Genomic DNA, 19,655 nt, shown 5'->3' with positions numbered 1-19,655 from the left:
GCCACAGCCTTGCTCCTCGCCTGGACGCGGCTGGGCAATGCAGCGGGCACCACGCAGCGGGCACGGGCATCGGGCATCGTGCCTGCAGGGAGCGTTCAGCCGCAGCGGCGTCCCCGGGGCTCGGGCCGTGGGCAGGGCAGCGGGCACAGGAGCCGCTGGTGTTCCCTCTCCCGGCAGCAATCCCAGCCTTTTCCCAGGCACGGAGGTCTCGGCAGCGCAGTTCCCGGGTTGGGACCGGGCTATGTGTATTTGTGTTTTGGCGGGGTTTCCATAGAGCCTTGACCCCCCTAATGCTTTAGGGGACAAGGCTGCTGGACAAAGCAGAGCGGTGTCGCTCTGCCAGCTCCTCCCTTGGCTGGCGGCAGGGAGCTGGGCCCTTGCAGCCAAACTTGGCCAAATTTGCCCCATGTAGCAGCTGCGGTGCTGGGGTGGGGGTCCCCATTACCCATCCAGGACCCAGCACAGCTGTTAGCAAAGCACTTGGTGTGAATTCAGCTCTTGTTGCAACTCGCCAGCCTTTTTGCTAGCCCGTGGCAATCCCCCGCAGCAGGGAGTTTCCCCAATAGGCTGCATAGGCTGATTTTGCTCCCCATCGCCCTACTTGCAGCTCAGCAGGGGTTTGCCCTCCCCAGCGCCCACCTGGCCCCACGCTTTGCACCCAGCCTCACCATGGGCACTGGCCCTGCTCCTTGGTGGGGGACATGCAGCAGGTTCCATCCCCAGCGCCTCTGGGCAGATGCTCGCTGGAGCCGGGAGCCCGGCACACATGGGGCCTCACCTGAGACCGAACGCATGGCCCGGCAGGGGTGGGAAGGAGCTGATGCAGGGCTGTAGTTAAGTCGGTGGTCTTGAGACAGGGAGGAAGGCAGCTTGGGGTGGCAGGGATGGGAAGGGATGCCCCGATGGCTGGTACCTGGGTTAGTTCTGGGTGTGATACAGGGCAGGGCAGGTGCAGCATCCTGCCTGCTCCCAGGCAGCAGCCACCCAATGCAAGGTTTTATTTTGGTTTGGGTCTGGCTTTTTTTTTTTTTTTTTCTCTGTTTTTGCTTACATTTTCTTTTCCCTATGAGAGTTTTATTGGGGGAATGCAGTGAAATTAAAAATAGACAAAATTCATCTCTGCTGTGCAACAGGGTGCTGGGAAGCCTGCCTCTATCACAGCTTCCTGCTACCCCAAAAGGAACGATCTGGCTGCTCAGGCTCCAGGTGGGTGATGTCTCTTCACTGCCACCCCCCCCCCCCCGATGTGGTGGGGGTCTGGGCACCCCTTAGAGCAGAAGGTGGCCCCCAGGTATGGCAGGTACCCACAGGGTAGGTGTTAAGACCAGGAAGCTGAAGGATGTAGCAGGGCTTTGGGATGCCATGTGGGACTATCCCTGTGCATGCCGAGGGGTCAGGGCTGTCCCTGTGCTGCAGGGTCGGTGACCGGGACACCGACACAGCTGAGTGGCACTTTGCTCAAGCACAGAAGGCAGCTCTGGCCTCTAATCCTTGGTGCATTTTTGGATTTATTTTTGGGAGACCTATGTGAGCTGAAAATGCTTCTTTACTTGAGGCTTGGAAAACATCCTTCCCCTTGGGGCTGTCAAATATTTTATTTTTTTGCAGCTTGGACTTGCTAGTGGGATAAAAAAGTTGGAGGGCTCTGATGACTGCAGACATGCTCTCCAGGGTACGGAGGAAAAATAGAGAACAAAGTGGATGCAGCTTTGCTTGGAAAGCCCCCAAGCCCTGTGAACTTGTCCTGGGCAATTACCCTCGCTGGCTCCCAGTTTTCCTGGGAGCCAGTGGAGCTCAGCAAGGAGCCGTGACTTGCAGCTCCTCGCTGGGTGCAGGGCAGGGATCCCACCAGCTGCCACGATGCACCGGTGGTCAACCTGTTTCAAGGGCAGTCTGGCCAATGAGTGTCAGCCTGGGTGTCCCCAGGCTGCAGGAGGAGCAGGATTGTCACCTAGGGGTGTTTCTCAACAGAAGACTGAGGGTGCTGGCACCACCAGAAACAGGGCAACATCGCTTGCACTGTCATTAGTGACCCAGGAAAGAGACTGTGGTCAAAGGCTGGTCCCGGCGGGGCACAGCAGGCTACACACGTGGAAAACACCAGGGAGGGACCTAGTGGGGGTAGGAATGAGGAGGGCAGCCCTGTACTGCAACATCTGAGCCGGAAAGGGAGATGCAACCATGGCAGTGTGGAGGGGCTCCTGAAACGCAGGGAGACAGCAGGACAGCATGGCTGTGGCTGGCAGCATGGCTCTGATGTGCTGGGGGCCAGAGCAGCACAGCTGGGCAGCGAAGCAAGACAAATTTAAAGCGTTTGCTGGGAAGTCACTAAATAGAAGCCAAAAGGGATGAAGTGCTGGAAGATGTGATTTAAGATGGGATATTGAAAGTGACCCAGTAAGCCCAGCTTGCTTCTGCAAGGGCCGAGGACTGGCTCTGATACTCCCTGAAGTCAGTGGTGCGGCTCTCCCTGCCTTGGCCGGGCTTTGGCTTGGCCCCAGAGGGAGGTTAAAGGACTGGTTATAAATACTGGATAGGGTGGAGGAGAGCAGGCAGGGATGAAGGAGGGGGAATGGCATAAAAGCAAGATGAGGAAGATTTGGGCTGTAAATCCCCCTGCCAGTACACACAGGGAGAGCTGCTGGTGCTGGTTGGTGCTGGCTTCATCCCTCAGCGGCTCCCCAGCTTGTTGCATCTGTAGGGGAATTTCCCCGCCCCCCCCTCCCGATGTCAGCTGGGTTCTGTAGCAGCCTTCAGATCACCAGTGGGTTTCCAGGTGGGGTGGGCAGCTGGGGGACCACCCTGGGGGCTCAGAGGGGCTCCTGGAGTGCCCTGGGGCTGCTTGCTAGGGGGAAGAAAACCTGTGCTGGTGGGACAGAGGTGTGCATGCTGCTAATGCTGTACAAACCTACAGTTCCTCCTCGTGTTCTCCCCTCTCTGGCTCCGTCCTGACCCTCCGCCTTGGCTGGGTAAGGCAGAGTGGAGCAGCTATATCCTACTCCCTGCGCTGTCACCACAGCATGACCACGCCGGGCTGTGTGCTGTCAGAGAAAGCAAATACCTCTACAAACCCTTCGCCTCACCTCCAGTGAATTTTTAACCAGGAATAGGTGTGGTGTCAACAGCCTGGACCCAGCCCAGGGCAAACGGCACTGCTGGGTGAGCACCCCATGCCAGGGCAGGGCTGGCGAGGTGGTCCCTGGCACTGGTCCCCTGTGAGCAGCCCCTGAGCGGTGCCCACGCTCCCTGCCAGCCCCCAGCACGCATGTGCATCTCCCTAGCAGGCAGAGTTGATGCCTCATGGGTGTTGGGTGGCTTCCCAAGGCAGCGGGCGTTGCTTCCTCGACTATCCTGGCTGGATTTGAGAGCCACAACAGAAACAGCCGGGGCTGTGCCAGGAAAATGCACCAAACCCTCCCCCAGCGGGATTTAGCCAAGAGGTTTCCTTGGGCTGGCGCTAATGGAAAGCTTGCAGAAAAGAGCAGATGGTAGCAGAGACTTTGGCCAGACTGTACTCAGGGAAACTGGGGGAGCGGTGCCCGGATGAAATTGGAGGAGATTTTCCAAGTAACTGGGTCCTGGGGGGGTTGGAGAGGCGGGCGAGGGCTACCACACTGCCGTGTCCCACGGATGGAAGTCCCAGATGCATCCCCAGCATGGCCCTGCGCGGGCAGCCCCGCACCTCCCTGGCAGCTGGGCTCCCCCCATCCCGCCGAGCCCTGGGGAGCTGGCCCTGGGGCTCCTCTGTTTGTTACTGCTCACGCAGTGTAATATTAACTGGATGATAATAATTCACACCCTGGCTCTTGAGAGCTGACCTGACAAGTGACTGCTGTGGGCGGCCAGCTGCTTTAACCATCCTGGAATATGTTTTTACAGTTTCTGCTAGAAACGGCGGTGTGATTGCCCATGCTGCCGGCGGAACAGCCTCTGCGCCGCATCCAGGAGGGCAGCGAGCGGAGGTTTGGGCATGGCAGCGAGCGTGCTTCGCAGGCTCAAACTGTTCAGGGCTTTGCAGCACCAGCGGCAGCGTGCCCCCAGGGGGGCCCCTTCCCAGCCCCTTCCCCAAGCCCCCCGCTCCCGCACTGCCTTTCCCGCTGCCGTCCTGTTCCCAATTACTCCCAGCCATCGGCCGCCTGTCAGCTTTATGAAGACGTACCCCAGAGTTTTTCCTCGGGGTGTAATTTGCCCTGACAGCCGCCTTCGTGCTGTTGTTTTCCTGGCCAGCCGGTAATGGGATTAGCCGCGTGCAAATCCGGAGGTGATGGAAGGCGAGTGGGGGGGGACGACATGCCGGCCCCCCACCGCGGGTACCCCGTGCCGCTTCACAGCACCAGCACCTCGCGGGCCTTTTGATGGGATCACGCGCTTGGCAGCTCCCCCCAGCCTCTGCTGGGCTTGTTTGAAGCCACCCTATAATTTTCTTGTCAAATTAGAGTCCCCTGCTGAGCTGGGTAGGGCATACTTTACAACAAATCATCTTGGCTGAGTAGACCCTTGACTTGCAGAAGTGCAGGCTGGCTGGGGAGGGAGATTTTGCAGGACTCACAGTTGTGTAAATGCTGGGAAAATGCTGGACCAGGATGCCACCAGCCCCTGGGTCGTGCCTTCACCAGCGCATCGTCTCCCTGTTGTGCAAGCGCACTGGGAGGCTGGCTGTGCTGTGAGAAGCATGGGAGCCCCTATGCCACTGCAGCGAGGGGTGCAGGAGGGGAGCTGGGAGCTGCTGCTCTGGCAGATGGGCTGGTTTCCTACGCGGAAATAGCTGTTTTCTCGTGCTGTGTTAGCAAAACAAACCCAAATCGGCTTATGTTACCCGCCCTGCCCGCTCAAATGCCGGTGACTTTTCCAGTCATTACTCTGATAATCACCAGGGCCAAGTTGCTCAAGGGGGGTATTTGGGCAGGCAGCGTGTGCCCACAGCTGCAGCATGCCCAGGAGCTTGGGAAACTCTTGGGGGGCCCTTGGGGGCTGCTTGGACCTTGCATAAGATCTGCCACAGAAGGACCTGGGAGCTGGTGCTGGTTCTTGCCAAGGGAGTGGGGAGGAGACCCTGGCCATAACAACGCCACCCAAACAAACAAATGGGACAGCCCAGATTTTCCTGAGGGCTGTTGCTATGCCATCGGTGAGCCATGGCGCCTGATGCTCTGGGACTGAGCCTCACCCAGATTCCTAGCAGAGGGCACAGACAGCTGAGGCTGCTCTGCCTTAATGGTCAAATTAGCTGGAACAAGGTCTCCAGATAAGATAAAGCTGTGATTTGCAGAGGGGGCTGTTCTCTGTTGGTGTCAGCTAGGTTGTTTCCAGGCTATGAAAACCTCCCTTTGAAGCCATGCTTGGGTTGGTACCTAGTTTTGCTGAAGACACCGCCCCTGCCCCTCTCCTGCTGCTCCCTGGAGCTGCCTCTGCCCACAGCAGAGCTGCCTGCTCCCTGCCCCTCCTCGTGTCCACAGGCACGGCACCACGGGCAGCATCCCGCTGCACAGGCGTGAGCTTGCTGCTGCTCTGGAATGGCTCACAGATAGTTGCAGCTTGGTTTTGGCTCCCGGGGGGACCCCAGATGGCAGAAGGCGTGGTGACCTCAAACATCGGGCTGCCGCAGTGTTCCCAGCCAGCTCCCTCCAGCACAGGCTGGCGGGGGCTTGGTTTATTGCCCTGCTGCGGCATCTTGATGGGTTTCACACACCAGCTTCCAAAGTGTTTATGGACTCACTCCCCGTAAAAGGTGAAAGAGGCCGCATCCTGCGGGGTCCCGAGCTGCTGCCGTGATCCGGGAGCACCTGCAGCCCTTCCTCTCTCTCTGCTGGGGGCCCTCTGCTTTGCTGCGCTGCCTTGCTGCTGTGAGCGCCTGCTGATCAATGGGGCAAGAGTGGGGTAGCGGTGATAGGCAGGATGCATGCATGGCTCTGGTGCGGTGTAGAAATGGGGGCTGCTGTCCTGCAGCAGCCTTCACCCTGATATTGGCTCACTGTAATGCCCCATAGCTTTGCGTGGTGCACCAGCACCACAATTTGGCTCACCCCTTGGTGAAGTGGGCTGGGGTAGCCCAAGGTGTATGCATCCCCATGGCAGGGCTGGCAGGGCTAAAGCACGGGCCGTGGGGGCGGACATCAGGCATATGGCCCCACGTGGGCAGGGCTGGCAAAGAGCGGTGCATGGCTCGGTGGCGCCTGCTTTGTGAGAGCTGCCGCCGGTTTTGTGCCCGCTCTGTCCTGTGAACGGTTTCCAGTAAGCGCCTGAGGGAAGCGAGGGGAGGGGGTGGCTGGGCGGTGCGTCAGCAGCCGGGTCAGTCGGTGTATGGTGCCATGCGGGGGCACAGGCTGCCCCGGCCGGGGTGGGAGCATTCCTGCTGCAGGAGGAGGTGGGCTGAGGGGTCCACGGGGACTGGCCACAGGGCTGGGCCAGCTGGAGGAGACCTGCGAGAGGCCAGTTTTCAGCTGCCTGCTGGCATAAAACCTGCCTTAAAAGGGAGCACAGCTGGAGATGGCTGTCCTAGCCGGGCAGTGGCCTCAAAGCAGCTTGGCACCATGTGGGAGGGGAGGCAGGGCCACCGGAGAGGGGAGAGGACGTGCCCTGTCCCTGTGTTTCATCAGGGTGCCAGCTGCACCCTGCGTGGGGTGGGGAGGGGGTCCTGGCCTGGGTAATGCAGCCGGGCACTTGTGGGGTGCTGCGGCTTGGTGCAGGGGAAGGTGGTGTGGCTCAAATACAGCGCTGGCATGTGTGGAGTGCCTCGGCGGAGGAAGAACTGCGAGGAGGCAGGGTGGAGGTGACAGTCCTTGCAGGACACCTCTCTCTTTCCATGCTGTAAGACACTGAGTGTGACTCGTGCCTTAGCCGGGAGTGGGCTTCCCAGCGATGCCGCTGCCAGAGAGGGCTGCCGAGCCCCCCGCCGAGCCCAGCGGCTTCCTTGCAGCAGCCCACCGGAGGGGCTCCCCAGCCGGCGGTGGGGCTGCCAGCTGGCAGGGTGAGCCCAGGACCACCGGCAGCAGCGGGGACCATCAGCAGGATGAGGGATCCCACTGGGAAGGGAGGCTGGAGCCAGGCTGGGTCAAAAGCAATCCCAGCCGAACTGTGAACTTTGCTTCTGGGCACAGCTTGCTGCCTGTCCCCCTGCACCCACGGGTGGGCTCCCGTGCCGAGGGGGCCCTGTTTGCGCAGGCGAGGGGTGCCCTGCATTTCGGGAGGCAGACACTAGGCGTCCTGGCGCTGGGTTTCACCAGCCCTCATGACCTTTCCAGCACGGCAACATGCCCTGGGGAGGATTGTTTCATACAAAACAGACCTTTGGATAGGCTTTTCATTTCCTTCACAGCCAAGTGCAAAGGAACAGCAAGTCCTCGCTCCTAATAAAATGACAACAGTTAGCGACACAGATGGGCTGCTTCTCCACAGTGAGCGCAGCCGCGTCCTGCACCCACACCATTCCTGAGGTCCTGCAAGAGAGGGGTTACAGCCCCACAGCTCCCTCCTGCTTCGCCTTGTACCCCAACCTTCCCCACGGGCGGGACGCCCTGTCCGAGGGTCAGCTTTTACACCCTCTCGGGAGAAAACAGATCTGTGCTGGGAGGGGGTGAGCCCTGGTGGTCAGCACACGTGATTCTTTATCTGGGAGCACGGTTAATTGGCAGATGCCAATCACACCTCCAGCCCCACACCGGCAGATGCCAATCACACCTCCAGCCCCACTACGAGTGGGGCTCTCGGCCCGGCACAGCACAAGCATGGGCAGGGAGCCAGGCTGCAGCAGCCTGGGGTGCAGAGGGGGCAGGGCTGCAGCGTGTGGGGCGTGCAGGGGATGTGGGGTGCCGTGGATGTAGGGGTGCAAGGGGTGCAGCTGGCGTGGGGCTGCAGGATGCAAAGGGCGCAGGGGTGCAAAGGGTGATGGAAAGGGTGCAGGAGGTGCAGCTGGAGGGATTGCAGGGGGCAGGGGGTGCAGGACGCAAGGAGGGGCTAGGGGTCAGGGCCCCGCCCTGGGAGCCCCTGCAGGCTGTGCTCCGGGCGGGTGCCTCCAGCTGCGGGCGGGGCCGCACATCTGGGCGGGGCGGGGCGGGGCGGCCGGCCAGTGACTCCGGCGGGGCCGCGCGCAGCATCCCACAGCCGGGGCGCCGAGCCGAGCCGAGCCGAGCCGACACCATGCCCAAGTGCCCCCGCTGCCAGAAGGAGGTCTACTTCGGTAAGGGTTCCCTGCGCCCCCCCGGCCGCCCCTAAGCCGCGGGGACCGCGGGGCTGTCGCGCTGCTTCAGCCGGGGTGCGCCGATGCCGCACCCCACCGGGCTTGGGATCCCCGGGCACCACGGCGCTGCGGGTCCTGGGTGCCCTGGTGTTCTGTGCCCTATCGCTGCCAGTTCTTGGGGTGCCCCAAAGCTGCGCATCCCTGCGCTGTGGGTCCCCGGCGTGCCCTGGTGTTGGGCACCCCATCACTGCCCGTTCTTGGGGTGCCCCAAAGCTGTGCATCTCTGCGCTGTGGGTCCCCGGGGTGCCGTGGGGGTGTGGGGGGGTGGCCCTTATAAATCCACCCAAGGAGGTGCCTTGCAGTGGGATGCGGGCTGCAGTTGGGTACCCCCAGTCTTGCAGACGGGGCTCAGCCCTGGTTCTTTCCCACCATTGCCCACAGCCCCATGCCAGTTTGAAGCCCAAAGGCCCGGCCAGTGCAGCCTGCTGCTCTGAAAGCTGGTGCAGGCGAGTAAGCACCTTCCCAAGGGCAAATCCTGCCCTCGGGCACGTTCCTGGGTCCGTGGGTTGCCCACATTTTGGCTTGTGTGGTTTAGCATGGTGAGATGACACCGCTGGGGTGTTATTTTTAAGCCACCTTTGCAGGCTAATGGTGAGCCTTGTCGGGCTGCTGTCTGCCACTGGGCTTCAGGCAGATGTCCTCCTTCCAGACTGGGGCCCCAAAGCTCCAGGCTCCTGCCCCTTCTGGTGCCATGGTCTGGCTGTCCTGCCTGAGGGTATCTGGGGGCTTTGAGCCTCTCACCTTGCCAGCAGCAGCTGCTGGAACAGGCAGGCTCTGGCTGCCAGACCTCCCCACATCCCTGGTTTAGCTGCACCTGAGGGGGTTTGCTGGGAGCAGCTTATGTGTGCTCCCTGCTTTTTAATTTAGTAGAGATGAGGGATCTGGGAACCCGAGTGCCCACACTGACTTCTGCTCACTCTGCCCAATTCCTGCTCCGCGCGTGTGTGTGCCCCAACTCCTACTTGGGCTCTGGCAAAGGACTTGGAGGCTCAAACGCAGGGGCTGCTCTCTGGGCCGTGGAGCCGTGGCTGTTGGTGATGCCCACCCTGGGGAGGTGTGCTGGGGCTGGCGCGGGTGCTGCTGCCTGCAGTGCTGCTTGGGACGTGGCTCCTGTGGCTGGCGAACATCGCTTTGTCTAAACTCACCCTTCAGCTAGGCTTTGAGGTGGGGGGTTGGCACAATACAGTTTGTGTCTCCCTCCTGCAACCAAGGGTCTTGGGGCACCTCATTTACCCACATGGCTTGATACCAGCAGCTACCAAGGTGCTGGTCAGTGTCTGCCTTTCTCTATGGATCTGCTTTGATCCCAACTGGGGCGAGCTGTGTTTGCCATGCCCACAGGTGTGGCAGTGCTGGTATGGGGCTGTCTGACCAAGGAGGGGTTTTAGCCCTGTGCTTATCAGGCTGCTATTACGAAACGCCTGTTGATACAGAGGCTGAGGAGGGTTCAAAAGCTGTTGGAGAACCAAGCTTGCCGCCTGATTTCTGTGCCTGCAGATAAGGAGCGCTGGCAGAGGAGGCAGAGCAAGCCTTGCTCTGGAGCACCCCAGAGCTCCTGGTGCCTGGCAGTGCTGCTCGGGTATGCCTCGGGCTGCTTTCAGCCAAATCATGTCTGTAACAGAGCAGGGGTGAGGAGGAGAGGATGCCAAGGGGACCGGGGATGGGTTTTGCAGGGCCACCACCACCTTTCCAGGGGAATCTCGCCTGCATGGCTGAGAGCCGCTGGGGCCCCACTGCAGCGAGCCTTGGCAGAGCCCCTGCCCGAACGTTGGTGCAATGCTTATGTGAGCGGTGGGGAAGCTGAGTGCCTTCCAGAAACCCTGTGACATGAGAGTCCCACCATGGGCCCGGCTCGGGCTCCTGAGGGTGCTCGGGGGGAGGACACTGCAGCCCCCACTGGGTTATGAGCACAGGAGACTCTTTGTCTGCTGGGAGATGGCAGCGGGGCTGCCTCGTGACATTTGGGCATTGCCCCCGCTGCCACCTCTGCAGCCGTTGGCTTGCTCTTTGCCTGAGCTGTTGTGGGTATATTTGGACTCCAAAGGAGAGGTGTTCCAGGCTGCCAAGGGCCCCCCGGGGCGCCCGCTGCCAGCAGCCGCTCAGTGCCACGGCTCAACCTCTTTTTGCAGGCGTGGGGAGCGTGCTCAGACCTGGCTCTGACAGGGCCCTGCGGAAAGCTCTGCTTTATCACTTAAGAAATCCCCAGGAGTGAAGCTGCCAATATGAAGAGCACATACGTCTGCAGAAAATACCCTCCTCCCCCACCATGCTGCAATTAAAAGCCACCCTGTGTTCCCCCCTCTCTCCATAAACACATCCCAGCTCCAGCAGACAGCATGTTGTCTCCCCCACAGCCGCCTGAACCCCGGCCAAGCTTCAGCCCTGCTCTGGTTTGCCGTGGTGCATGTGGAATTGGAGCGGTGGGCAGAGTGCTGGTGGCTCGTTTGTGTTGGCAGGGTGTGGCGATGGCTTTGCCTCCCTGGTTCTCACCAGCATCCCCCCCTCGCCCCTGCCAGCTCTAGTGATCGTTGGGTCTCCAGCTGGCTGGGAAGAAAGTCATCCCCTTGCCGGCTGACATGGGAAGGAGCAAGGTCCTCAGATCTTTGGAAGATGGATAGAAATCAGCCTGTCTGCATGGATGCAGTGATGCTCATCCTGGGCCTGGCACTGCTGTTTCAGATCCAGGCACCTGTGTGTTTACAGTGAGCTCCTGGGTTTGAAACATGGTGCTTTCTGTCCTGGACAGGTAGACTTGAGAAAAGCCCAGAAAAGTCCTCCCTAGGGTTGATGACAGGGAGGCCAACCTGCGAAACCTTAACTTGTTGTGCCTGGTTAGGGCCTCAACTAACCCATCTCCTTTCCGTGGCAGCTGAGAAGGTGACTTCTCTGGGGAAGGACTGGCACCGGCCCTGCTTGAGATGCGAGAAGTGTAACAAGACCCTGACATCTGGAGGCCATGCAGAGGTGAGTTTGCTGCCAGCAGGTCGCTGTCCTCTGCAGCTAGGGGCTGCAGGAAGGGTGGGATGGGCAGAGATGGAGCTGAAGGGCGGTAGGGGCTGATGCTCTTTCTCTCTCCCCACAGCACGATGGCAAGCCATACTGCAACCACCCCTGCTATGCTGCCTTGTTCGGGCCCAAAGGTAGGGCCACTGTGGCTGGGGTTGTGGGAGGGAAGGGGGCTCAGGGCTCCCGTCTCTCAGTGACACTCATCCCTTGGTGCACTCACCGTCCCGCAATGATGCTGAGCCCGCTCTGTCTCTCTTCCAGGGTTTGGCCGGGGAGGAGCCGAGAGCCACACGTTCAAGTAAACCTCAGGTTGGTGCCTCCTCTTGGAGCTCCCCTCCTGCCTCTGGCTCCGTGGGCTGGCTGGGGCTGTCCTCCCCGGGACAAGCGGGGAAGGCAGGTGTGCCACGGCGTCTCTCCGGGCTGGCTGTGACTCCCAGCCCTCACGCCAGTGCTTGGGAGCAACCTGCTGGGTGCCAGCTCCTCCTCTCTGCCAGCCCCAAGTGACTGTCACCTTAGCTCTGGCAGCGGACACCAAAGGCTTTTGCTTTGTGGCCTGTCAGCAAAGACGGGCTCTGTCCTGGAGTGCCTTTGTCCCTGGGATGTCCCTGCTCCCAGCCCAGCCTGACTTCATCTGCCCCTCTCTTCCATCCCTCTCCAGGTCTGACGGCCAGGGTTCCCAGCACAGCCTGAAGAGAGCACAAACACACCGCGACAGACATGCATTTTTGTTTTGTTTTTGATTCATTCTGTACTAGACTAGCACATGAAAAGCAATAAGTAACCGAGGCTGGGGCTGGTGCGGAGAGGGGCTCCGCTCCAGGTGGAGCACTGCTGGGATGGGGGCGTTGGGACGCCTTGCCGGATAGGAAACTTGGCTGGTATTGCTGAAGGCTGCCTGGAGAGGAGACCGCACCCTTCCAGCCAAAACCCAGCCCTGCTTCTGGCACCCGGCTCTCCTGGCTGGGCTCACAGTTGTATTCTCAGTCTTTAATAAACTGAAAGATGCTTCTCCCATGTCGCTGCTGTGCTCTGTAACCGGAGTCCTGTGGGGCTCGCTTGCAAAGTGTTTGCTGCTTGCTTAAGGACTCCTGTGGCTTCTGGATCAAGCCCCTCACCGTGTGGATGGCTCCACGTGCTTTTGCTCCTGGTGTGCGCAGGGTCCTGCCCTTGGCTGCCCACCCCAGGGGCTGCTTGAGCTCTGGGGGGTGAGAACAGCCCCAGGGTGCTGCGGGCACCGGAGCTGAGTGCGCCCCAAAGGAAAGAGCGGTGGGTGTCGTGCCGGTGCTTGTCCAGGGTCAGGGTCTCCCTGGGCTTGGGGGGAAGGTCCTACCCCACCCACAACCTCACTGGGTCTGTGTCATGATGTTTGCAGAAGTCTAGAGTGTGGAGCCACCTCTTGATGCTTGTGGCTGTCATGGGGTTAAAGCAGAGGCGTGCAGTGCTGCTGGACAAGGGAGACGGCTGACCTGAGGTCCCTGTGGCACTCAGTGGCCTCCTGGCCATGTCCCAGCCCCTGGCAGTGCCTGCTGGACAGCCGTGCCCATGGGCAGCCCCCAGTTCTGTGCTCCTGGATCTGAGATGGCACTTCGCAGTCCCCAGTTGGGGCACAGAGGTGTCTGGATGGGCGGCAGCAGACTGCCACATCAGGCAAAGCTGGTATCTGCTGCTTTCACTCTGAGTAGCCATGTGAAAAGGCCAAATAGGGCAGGAGGCTACTGGCGAGGCCGGGCCAGCCTCCCTCGGTAGGGAAAGCAAAGGTGCAGCATTACAAGGTGAGAGCTGCCTTGCAAGCATTTTGCTCTTTCATGTTTCAGCCTCTTTGCCCTGCTGGAAGAACAGTACTGACAGATGCAAAAACTGTCAGCTTGAGGGATGTTTCTAAAATGGTTTCTTAACCGTGTCTTTCTTTAACCTGAACCACACCATTTACATATTCAGAAATACTTTGTCATACACTGGGATATTTTTGTCTACAGTTTATGCATGCATTTCCTTAGAGACTGCTCTGCATCTTACTGTCACGCCAGCCTTCCTGGGACTTGTCCAAAACCCTCAGGGGTCAGAGGGATGTGTCCAATGTAAAAATCTTTGGTGTCAGAAGCAGCCCGATCTGATAAGCATCTTAAAACGTTCCCATGTGCTTGATGCCAAAAAGTCTCTGCACCCACTAGGCACACTTCAGTGGGACACACTTGAGCAGCTGGTGGTGCCTGGCCTCCCACCCAGTTAGCACAACAAACGCAGGCGTCCGTGTCAAAGGCAAACCCCAGCTATTGCTGGTGGGCCACCACCACACCTCCCAGCCAGCCAGGGCTTGCAGGGCCCCCTGCTCTTCCACTCCCACTACTGCCCTTGCCAGCAGCCTCCCAGGCATCCCAGCACCCATGGCTCCCTGCCAGTGAGATGCCACAGTCCTGCTCTGCATGGCTGCTGGCACCCAGCCCGCCCCTGGGGCACGGGGACCTGGCTTTCCTCTGTGAAGCTGGCTTCAAAGCAAACTAGTGATATAATCTCGGCAGCTTTAAGCATGCCAGTGAGATAGAGTTTACCCTTGGGCATTAAAAATAGTGGCAAACACAAGCTTGATCTTCTGCTGGATTTGTAGAAGTGTGTTCAGCTGGGAGAGGGACCCATGAATTGGGCTGCAGGTCTTTCCCATCAGGGCCCTGCACCAAAACTTTTCAGGAGCAGCTAATTCCAGGTGCAAGGGGCCAAACCAGCAGGGAGGAGCAGGGAACCACTGGGAGGTATGGAACCCAGGGAGAGGCTGGGGCAATCCAGCCTTTCAGCTGAAAGCCTTGTTCTGTGGGCAGCAGCCACAGCTCGGGCAGGAGTTAGCATGTTGCTGTTAGCAGCGTGCTGCACAGGGCTGCCCTTTGCTTTGGTCCCTGCCACCCATACCAGGTGTAGGTGTGGTGGCTGGGGATGGCTCTCCCTGCCCTGGGTGCGTGGTGGGATGTAGGAACCGAGCTGTGTGAGGTCTGTGCAGCCTCTGGAAATCTGCAAAGAAGCTAAACTTGATACGGCAGCTGCCTCACTCTGTGCCGAATGTCACTCAAGCAAGCTCTGGGGACAAGCCCTTGGGTATTGGTACCCAAAAAGTTCCTTCGGAGCATCCTGTTTCTCCGCCTGCCCTGCCACAGGCACTCCCATAGAAATGGCCTTTAGTCCCAGGACTTGCTGTCAGGTTACTCCTCTCCCAGAGCGGTGCTTGTACAAGTCACGCTCTCTGCCTGCTCCAGCCTCGATGCAGTGAGGTTGGGCAGTTCAGACGCAGGTCACATCTGCAAGGAGCCTTAGTCAAAGAAAATAACACAATAAATTGATTTCTTAAAACTCGCTTTGGTCTTTGGAGAGGAAGCAGAAACAGCTGTATCACATTTGGATAGGAAACCCACAGCCAAGCCAGGCGCTCCCCTCGGATGCGCAGCGAGGCTCAGCAGCGGCCGGTGGGCTGGGGAGGTGGGCTCTCAGCAGCCATAGTCTTTTCTCCACTGAACAGTAAATCTCTGTGGTCTGGAGCACGAGCTGTGCAGACAGGCAGCAGCGTGGCTTCCAGCGCAGCTCATCTGCGATGCTTTCAGCTCTGACCCCCAGCAGGAGCTGGGGAAAGGCAGGGACGATCCCTTCCTTCCCAGTGTGGCGATGCCCTGGCTCTGCTGCTCCTGCAACAGGGATGATGGTGAGAGCAGGATGCTCAGGGCAAATCCCAGCTTTCTTGGGGAAGCAGCCCAGGGATGCCAGCTCGGTGTGGCCTGCCAGATGCTCCCACCCCTACATCCCACCTGGTCAGCAGCCACAGGGGTATCGATGCCATCACGGGGGGGGGTCAGGGCATGACCACAGCCTCGAGGTGCCCATCTGGGACAGCAAAAGGTGTCGGGTGATCTCCAGCATGGTGATGCCCAGCACGAAGGTCTGCGTTTCAGTGACCTGAAACGCCACGGTTGCTGACCCTGGAGGAAAGGGCTGTGCTTTCTCTGTCATTGTTTCGGAAGTTTGGTCTGAGATCAGTGAGGTTTGTGGATTGTGGGGTGATAGTTGCTATAAACACTTCATCACTGTGACAAAAAAAAACAAACAACATCCCCGTTTCTGGGGCAGCTGGGTGTGGGCGAGCCCCAGCGCCCTGGGTAGGGAAGCAGAAGAGGTTTTGGCAAAGGACAGGAAACAGGACGGGTTCAGATACTAAACTGCTGCTGTTCCCCACCCCAGCTCTGTGGTTTTCTGTACAGAAGAAAAAAGGAGAAAGGGGGCAGAAAGGGGGGTGGGTGTGTGTCCTTCAGCTGGTCTGTAAGAAGTATGGGTGTTGCTTCAGCCCCCAGTGGCGGCAGGGTGCAGGCAGGAGGGGCCAGGGTGGGCTCCCTGGCCCTGCGTCTTTCTCCTAGCACAGATGGAACAGACCTTAATCCGAAGGAGGGGACAGATGTGTCCCTGAGCCTGCAGCTGGCACGGGGAATGGCTTAGGCTGGAAGCCTTGCAGCAGGGTGCTGCCCTCAGCATCGCTCCCCAGCGCTGTCCTTAGCCAAAGCGTCAGCCACAGCCCAGGGACAGGGCTGTGTCCTGCCAGCCTGACTGTGGCGGTGGGCTGCAGCTCGCAATGGGGCTAACGTGCTGGGGAGCTGGGGGGTCTGGCTCAACACTGCCTTGCTGAGACGCTGGCAGGGCCACCAACCCTCCCCTGGCAGGACTGACGTGACACCTCTGGCACTTCCCTTGCAGTGCCTTGGTGTCTCAGCCATGCAGGCTCCGGCACCTTGGGGACACAGAGGCCCTTGCAGCACACATGCAGCCAGGCACCTGCCGTGAGGTGGTGAGCGGTTTGTTTCCCTGATGGTGTGTTTCTGCCAATAAAGCTGTGTCCCTTTCAGGGACAGGCAGGGTGCAGCCAGGGCCGGGGGAGTGTGGCATGGGGGCTGTGGCTGCAGGAGTTTCTGTTCTTTGCTGCACAGGGCTCGTGGGGACAAAGCCAGCCTGCAGCTGGGTGGTATCTGGCTCACCACTGCTTCAGTTATTTTTAAGGCTGATTTGTCTTAAGCTTGAAGTGCTCTGATATCTTTTAGGTCAAGAAAGTGTCTGCCTATCTCTTAACATCTCAGAAATCTGCCTGTCTCATCTGGGCAATGGTTAAGGGGACCATGCAGCTGATGTCGAGCTGCAGGAGCTCTGCAAGCTTGCAGAGTGAGCTGGGACTTCCCTGCCCAGCTCTGCAAGGCAGCAGGTTGGGGAAGCCCCATCCCGCCAGCAGAAACAGCTTTGCAGAGGTGGCAGAGGGTCAAACCTTGTTCCTGGTGCAGAACAACATCCCCAGCAAATACTGAAGCAGCTGAAGATACTGAAGGCAGGGGGGCTCTGGAGAAGGGAGATGGCTAGGGGCATAACAAGCAGCAGACGAGACCATGAATCATGGTACTGGAGACTAAGGTTTAATCAGGGAGCAAGATGGAGAGGGGATGGGCTGTTCCACCATCACCCCATGCCTGCTGCTGCTGATCCAGTGTTGGAGAGGAGCTGGGTGCAAAGAGCCCTGTGGAGGTTTGCCAGGTCCTCAGTGGCTCTCCTCATCCAGGAGCCCACGAAAAGTTGGCATCAGGCACTAGAGCTGCATTTTACTTTCAGATCTCTTGTGTTATTTTCAAGGAAATAAGGAGAGTTTCCAAGGCAGAAGGGTGCAAAAGCTTCCCACCATAGCCGCTGTCTCTTCGGGAGTTTCCCTCAGTGCAGAAGAACATCAGCTCAGCTATCTGAGTAAAAAGAAAAGGGTGAAACTCCTGAGAACAGAGAATTGTGAGGTCTCAGATCTTTTTTTTCTAATCCTTCCCAATTCACTTATCATAGTGAAAGTGCAGACCTTCCATCAGAGGGCCTGAAATGCCAATGCCTATCTTAAGCATCAGACTGCTGGGAGCTGACCTTCAATTTTGGCACTACAGCTCACACACAGGCCTATTGCAGGCAAACTCACCACGTCCAGGAAACCTGCATGCCAGCCGTATCAGCACCCCCTGCGCCTATGGGTGAGGATGATGCCAGGAGGCAGCTCATGGCTCTGGGGCCAGGAGGTGCCTATCTGCAACCTGATGTGGCTGCTCTGAGCGTGCTGACAGCGGGACTACAGCAGCAGAGATGCCAGGTGGCTGGTCCAGAAGGAACCATCCCCTCCCCAGCCAGGGAGGGCTGCTTGGCTGATGGAGACATGAGCCCACAACAGATCATCATTATCATCAGATGCTGGGGCTGCTCTGTGCCTGGTGGGAGCTGTGATCCCTGACCCTTCCCCAGGCGGGGTGGGGCCCAGCATCACTGCAGGCCTACCCTGCTCTGCAGGCAGCTGGTATTCACAGCCCTTGGGCTCCTCTGCTCCTTCCTGGCAGTGTGCTGTTTGCCCTGCTGCCAGGCTGTGCCTTTTCCTGCTCGGGTTAACCTGGCATCCCAGCGAAGGGAGAGAGTGCATGTATAAAAGAGCAGGGAGGGTGTTGGGAAGGAGCTGGAAACATCTGCAATAGGAAATGGTGCAGCCTGCCTGATCTGCTCCGGGAGTGACATGCTATGGCCACCCAAAGCCTCCTTTGCGCGGGCAGGGAGAGCAGCTGCGCTCTGCTGCGGTGTCTGCTCAGCTGCTGCTGCTGCAGGGAGGAGAAGGGGAGAGGAGAGGAGCGAGGAACTTCGGCTGCCCTGAGCTGCCGGTGGAGCCTGGGAAGCACCCGTGCACGGCCTGGGGACCTGGCCGGGAGACAGGCTGGCTCCTGCCTGCGCCTGCACAGGGATAAAAGCATTAAAAAAAAGTAATAAAAATAAAAGAACAAAGTGGTTGTTCTCCCAGAAGGAGAGCTCACACCTTCCCTTTGGCAGGGCTGGGCTGTGGTGGCATCAGGAAGCTGTGCTGCTGCCGGAGCGAGCAGAGATCGCCGTTATTGCATACAATCTGCATGAGGCAATGTGATGTGGCTGTCATCTCTGGCAACGCCACCAGCAGTGGGGCTGTCTGCGGCAGCGGGTTGCCATGGTGCAGGCGCAAACAGGCCTCTGGGCCCGGCTGAGTCACCCGCGGCGGAAATGACCCCAGCTGACACATGTGCTGAAAATGGTCGGCTGCGTGGCTGCACGGCATCGTGCGAGCCCCTGGAACCCAGCGAGGGTGAAGCCCGGTGACCTCTCCCCAGGAGGAGCATCCCTGGCATCTCAATATAAGCCCAGACCATCTCTTCCCACTGTGGTCCCTTTCGCTGTGCTCGCTGCGGCAGCAGCTTGCCTTGGTGCCAGGGCAGAGCTGTAGGGCCCAGAGCTCTGTTCTGCTGCCCCCTGCCATACAGGGGATCCTGGGGGCTCCCGCCAGTCTCCCGTGACCTCTCAAGTGTACACAGTGCCATCAGAGTGACACCAGCCTGTCACTGCTTGTTTGCATCTGTCCGTCCCTGTGGGACTGGGGACAGGGGAGGTGAGGGTGCCTTGGATGCAGGGGCTGTGCTGTCAGTGGGGTGGCATCCCCAGCACTGCTGGGACAGCATGCCGGAGGCTGTCACACCATCACCTCCTTCATCTGTCCGCAGCACTAGGTCCATCTCTGCAGCAGGAAACCATTGCCTTCCCATCAGCTTCTCCCATCCTGGGAAAACCGCCCCGGCAGCCGGCAGAGCAGATAAGTGGGGCCTTGCGTGCTGAGATTGAGCCCCCGCTGCGCTGTGCTGTGCCGCATCGCGCCAGAGAGGCTGGGATAAGCTGCCTGGCGTCCGACTCACCCATGGCCAGGCGCCAACCCTCCGCAGCGCCAGGCATCTTGTGTCAGCTGCGCCCACGGGGCTGCGTGCCGGGGGAGCCGTGGGGCTGGGGACCAGGGGACACCAGCCAGGAGGGCAGCCAGCTTGGCTCTGGGGCACCGCGGGGCTGGCCTGGCCGGCGGGATGAAGAGGTGGCACACAGGCTCTTGGCATGCCAGCATGGCGTGCATCCCAGCTGCTGCTCCTGTGCCAGGTGGTGATGCTCACTGGCTGGGGTGCGTTGGCTGGGGGACAGGAGCCCAGAGCGGGGATGATGGGCAGAACCACCCACTGGTGCGTGCGCTGGGTGCTGCAGGAGAGCCCTTGTCTCTGCAGCGGCAAAGCAGGCAGCTGCCCCCGGGAGGAGAGGCCTAGACAGAGGAATGTGTGTGGGGACAGGGATGGCTTTGAGCAGGGTTTATGGAGTGGTCAAGAAAACAAAGGAAATTGGCTGCAGCTGAGGGTCCTCCTGCCCGGAGTTTGCAGCAGGGACGGGAAAATAGACAAGTGATGTGTCACGGAGGCACCAGACAGCGCCTGATAGCGGCAAGGTACGGAAAGCCGCGAAGGATGCCAAAGACAGCAGAGGATTATCCAGGTCCGATAAGGCTCTGGGCAATAAAAAAGGACTTTGGGCTTTTGGGAGCCAAAGACAA

General features: G+C 59.5%; 1 protein-coding gene across 1 annotated transcript; it reads left to right on the top strand.

The window, feature by feature from the left end:
- Nucleotides 1-8,046: 8,046 nt before the first annotated feature.
- Nucleotides 8,047-12,256, top strand: CRIP1 (cysteine rich protein 1). The gene is made up of 5 exons (XM_056356194.1): nt 8,047-8,176; nt 11,106-11,200; nt 11,319-11,376; nt 11,504-11,551; nt 11,901-12,256. The coding sequence occupies exons 1-4, from the start codon at nt 8,137-8,139 to the stop codon at nt 11,542-11,544; spliced, it is 234 nt and encodes a 77-aa protein (XP_056212169.1). The 5' UTR covers nt 8,047-8,136; the 3' UTR covers nt 11,545-11,551; nt 11,901-12,256.
- The last annotated feature ends 7,399 nt before the right edge of the window (nt 12,257-19,655 follow it).

Source organism: Falco biarmicus, chromosome 11 (assembly GCF_023638135.1).
Source record: "Falco biarmicus isolate bFalBia1 chromosome 11, bFalBia1.pri, whole genome shotgun sequence".
Taxonomy (NCBI): domain Eukaryota; kingdom Metazoa; phylum Chordata; class Aves; order Falconiformes; family Falconidae; genus Falco; species Falco biarmicus.
Note: the sequence above shows the minus strand (reverse complement) of the source record. Positions and strands in the feature narration are given on the sequence as shown.

Excerpts from the sequence above, each read along its gene's own strand:
- CRIP1 (XM_056356194.1), top strand. The coding sequence starts at position 8,137 with ATGCCCAAGTGCCCCCGCTGCCAGAAGGAGGTCTACTTCG. Across the intron at positions 8,177-11,105 it reads CCAGAAGGAGGTCTACTTCG|CTGAGAAGGTGACTTCTCTG; the intron begins GTAAGGGTTCCC and ends TTTCCGTGGCAG. Across the intron at positions 11,201-11,318 it reads CATCTGGAGGCCATGCAGAG|CACGATGGCAAGCCATACTG; the intron begins GTGAGTTTGCTG and ends CTCTCCCCACAG.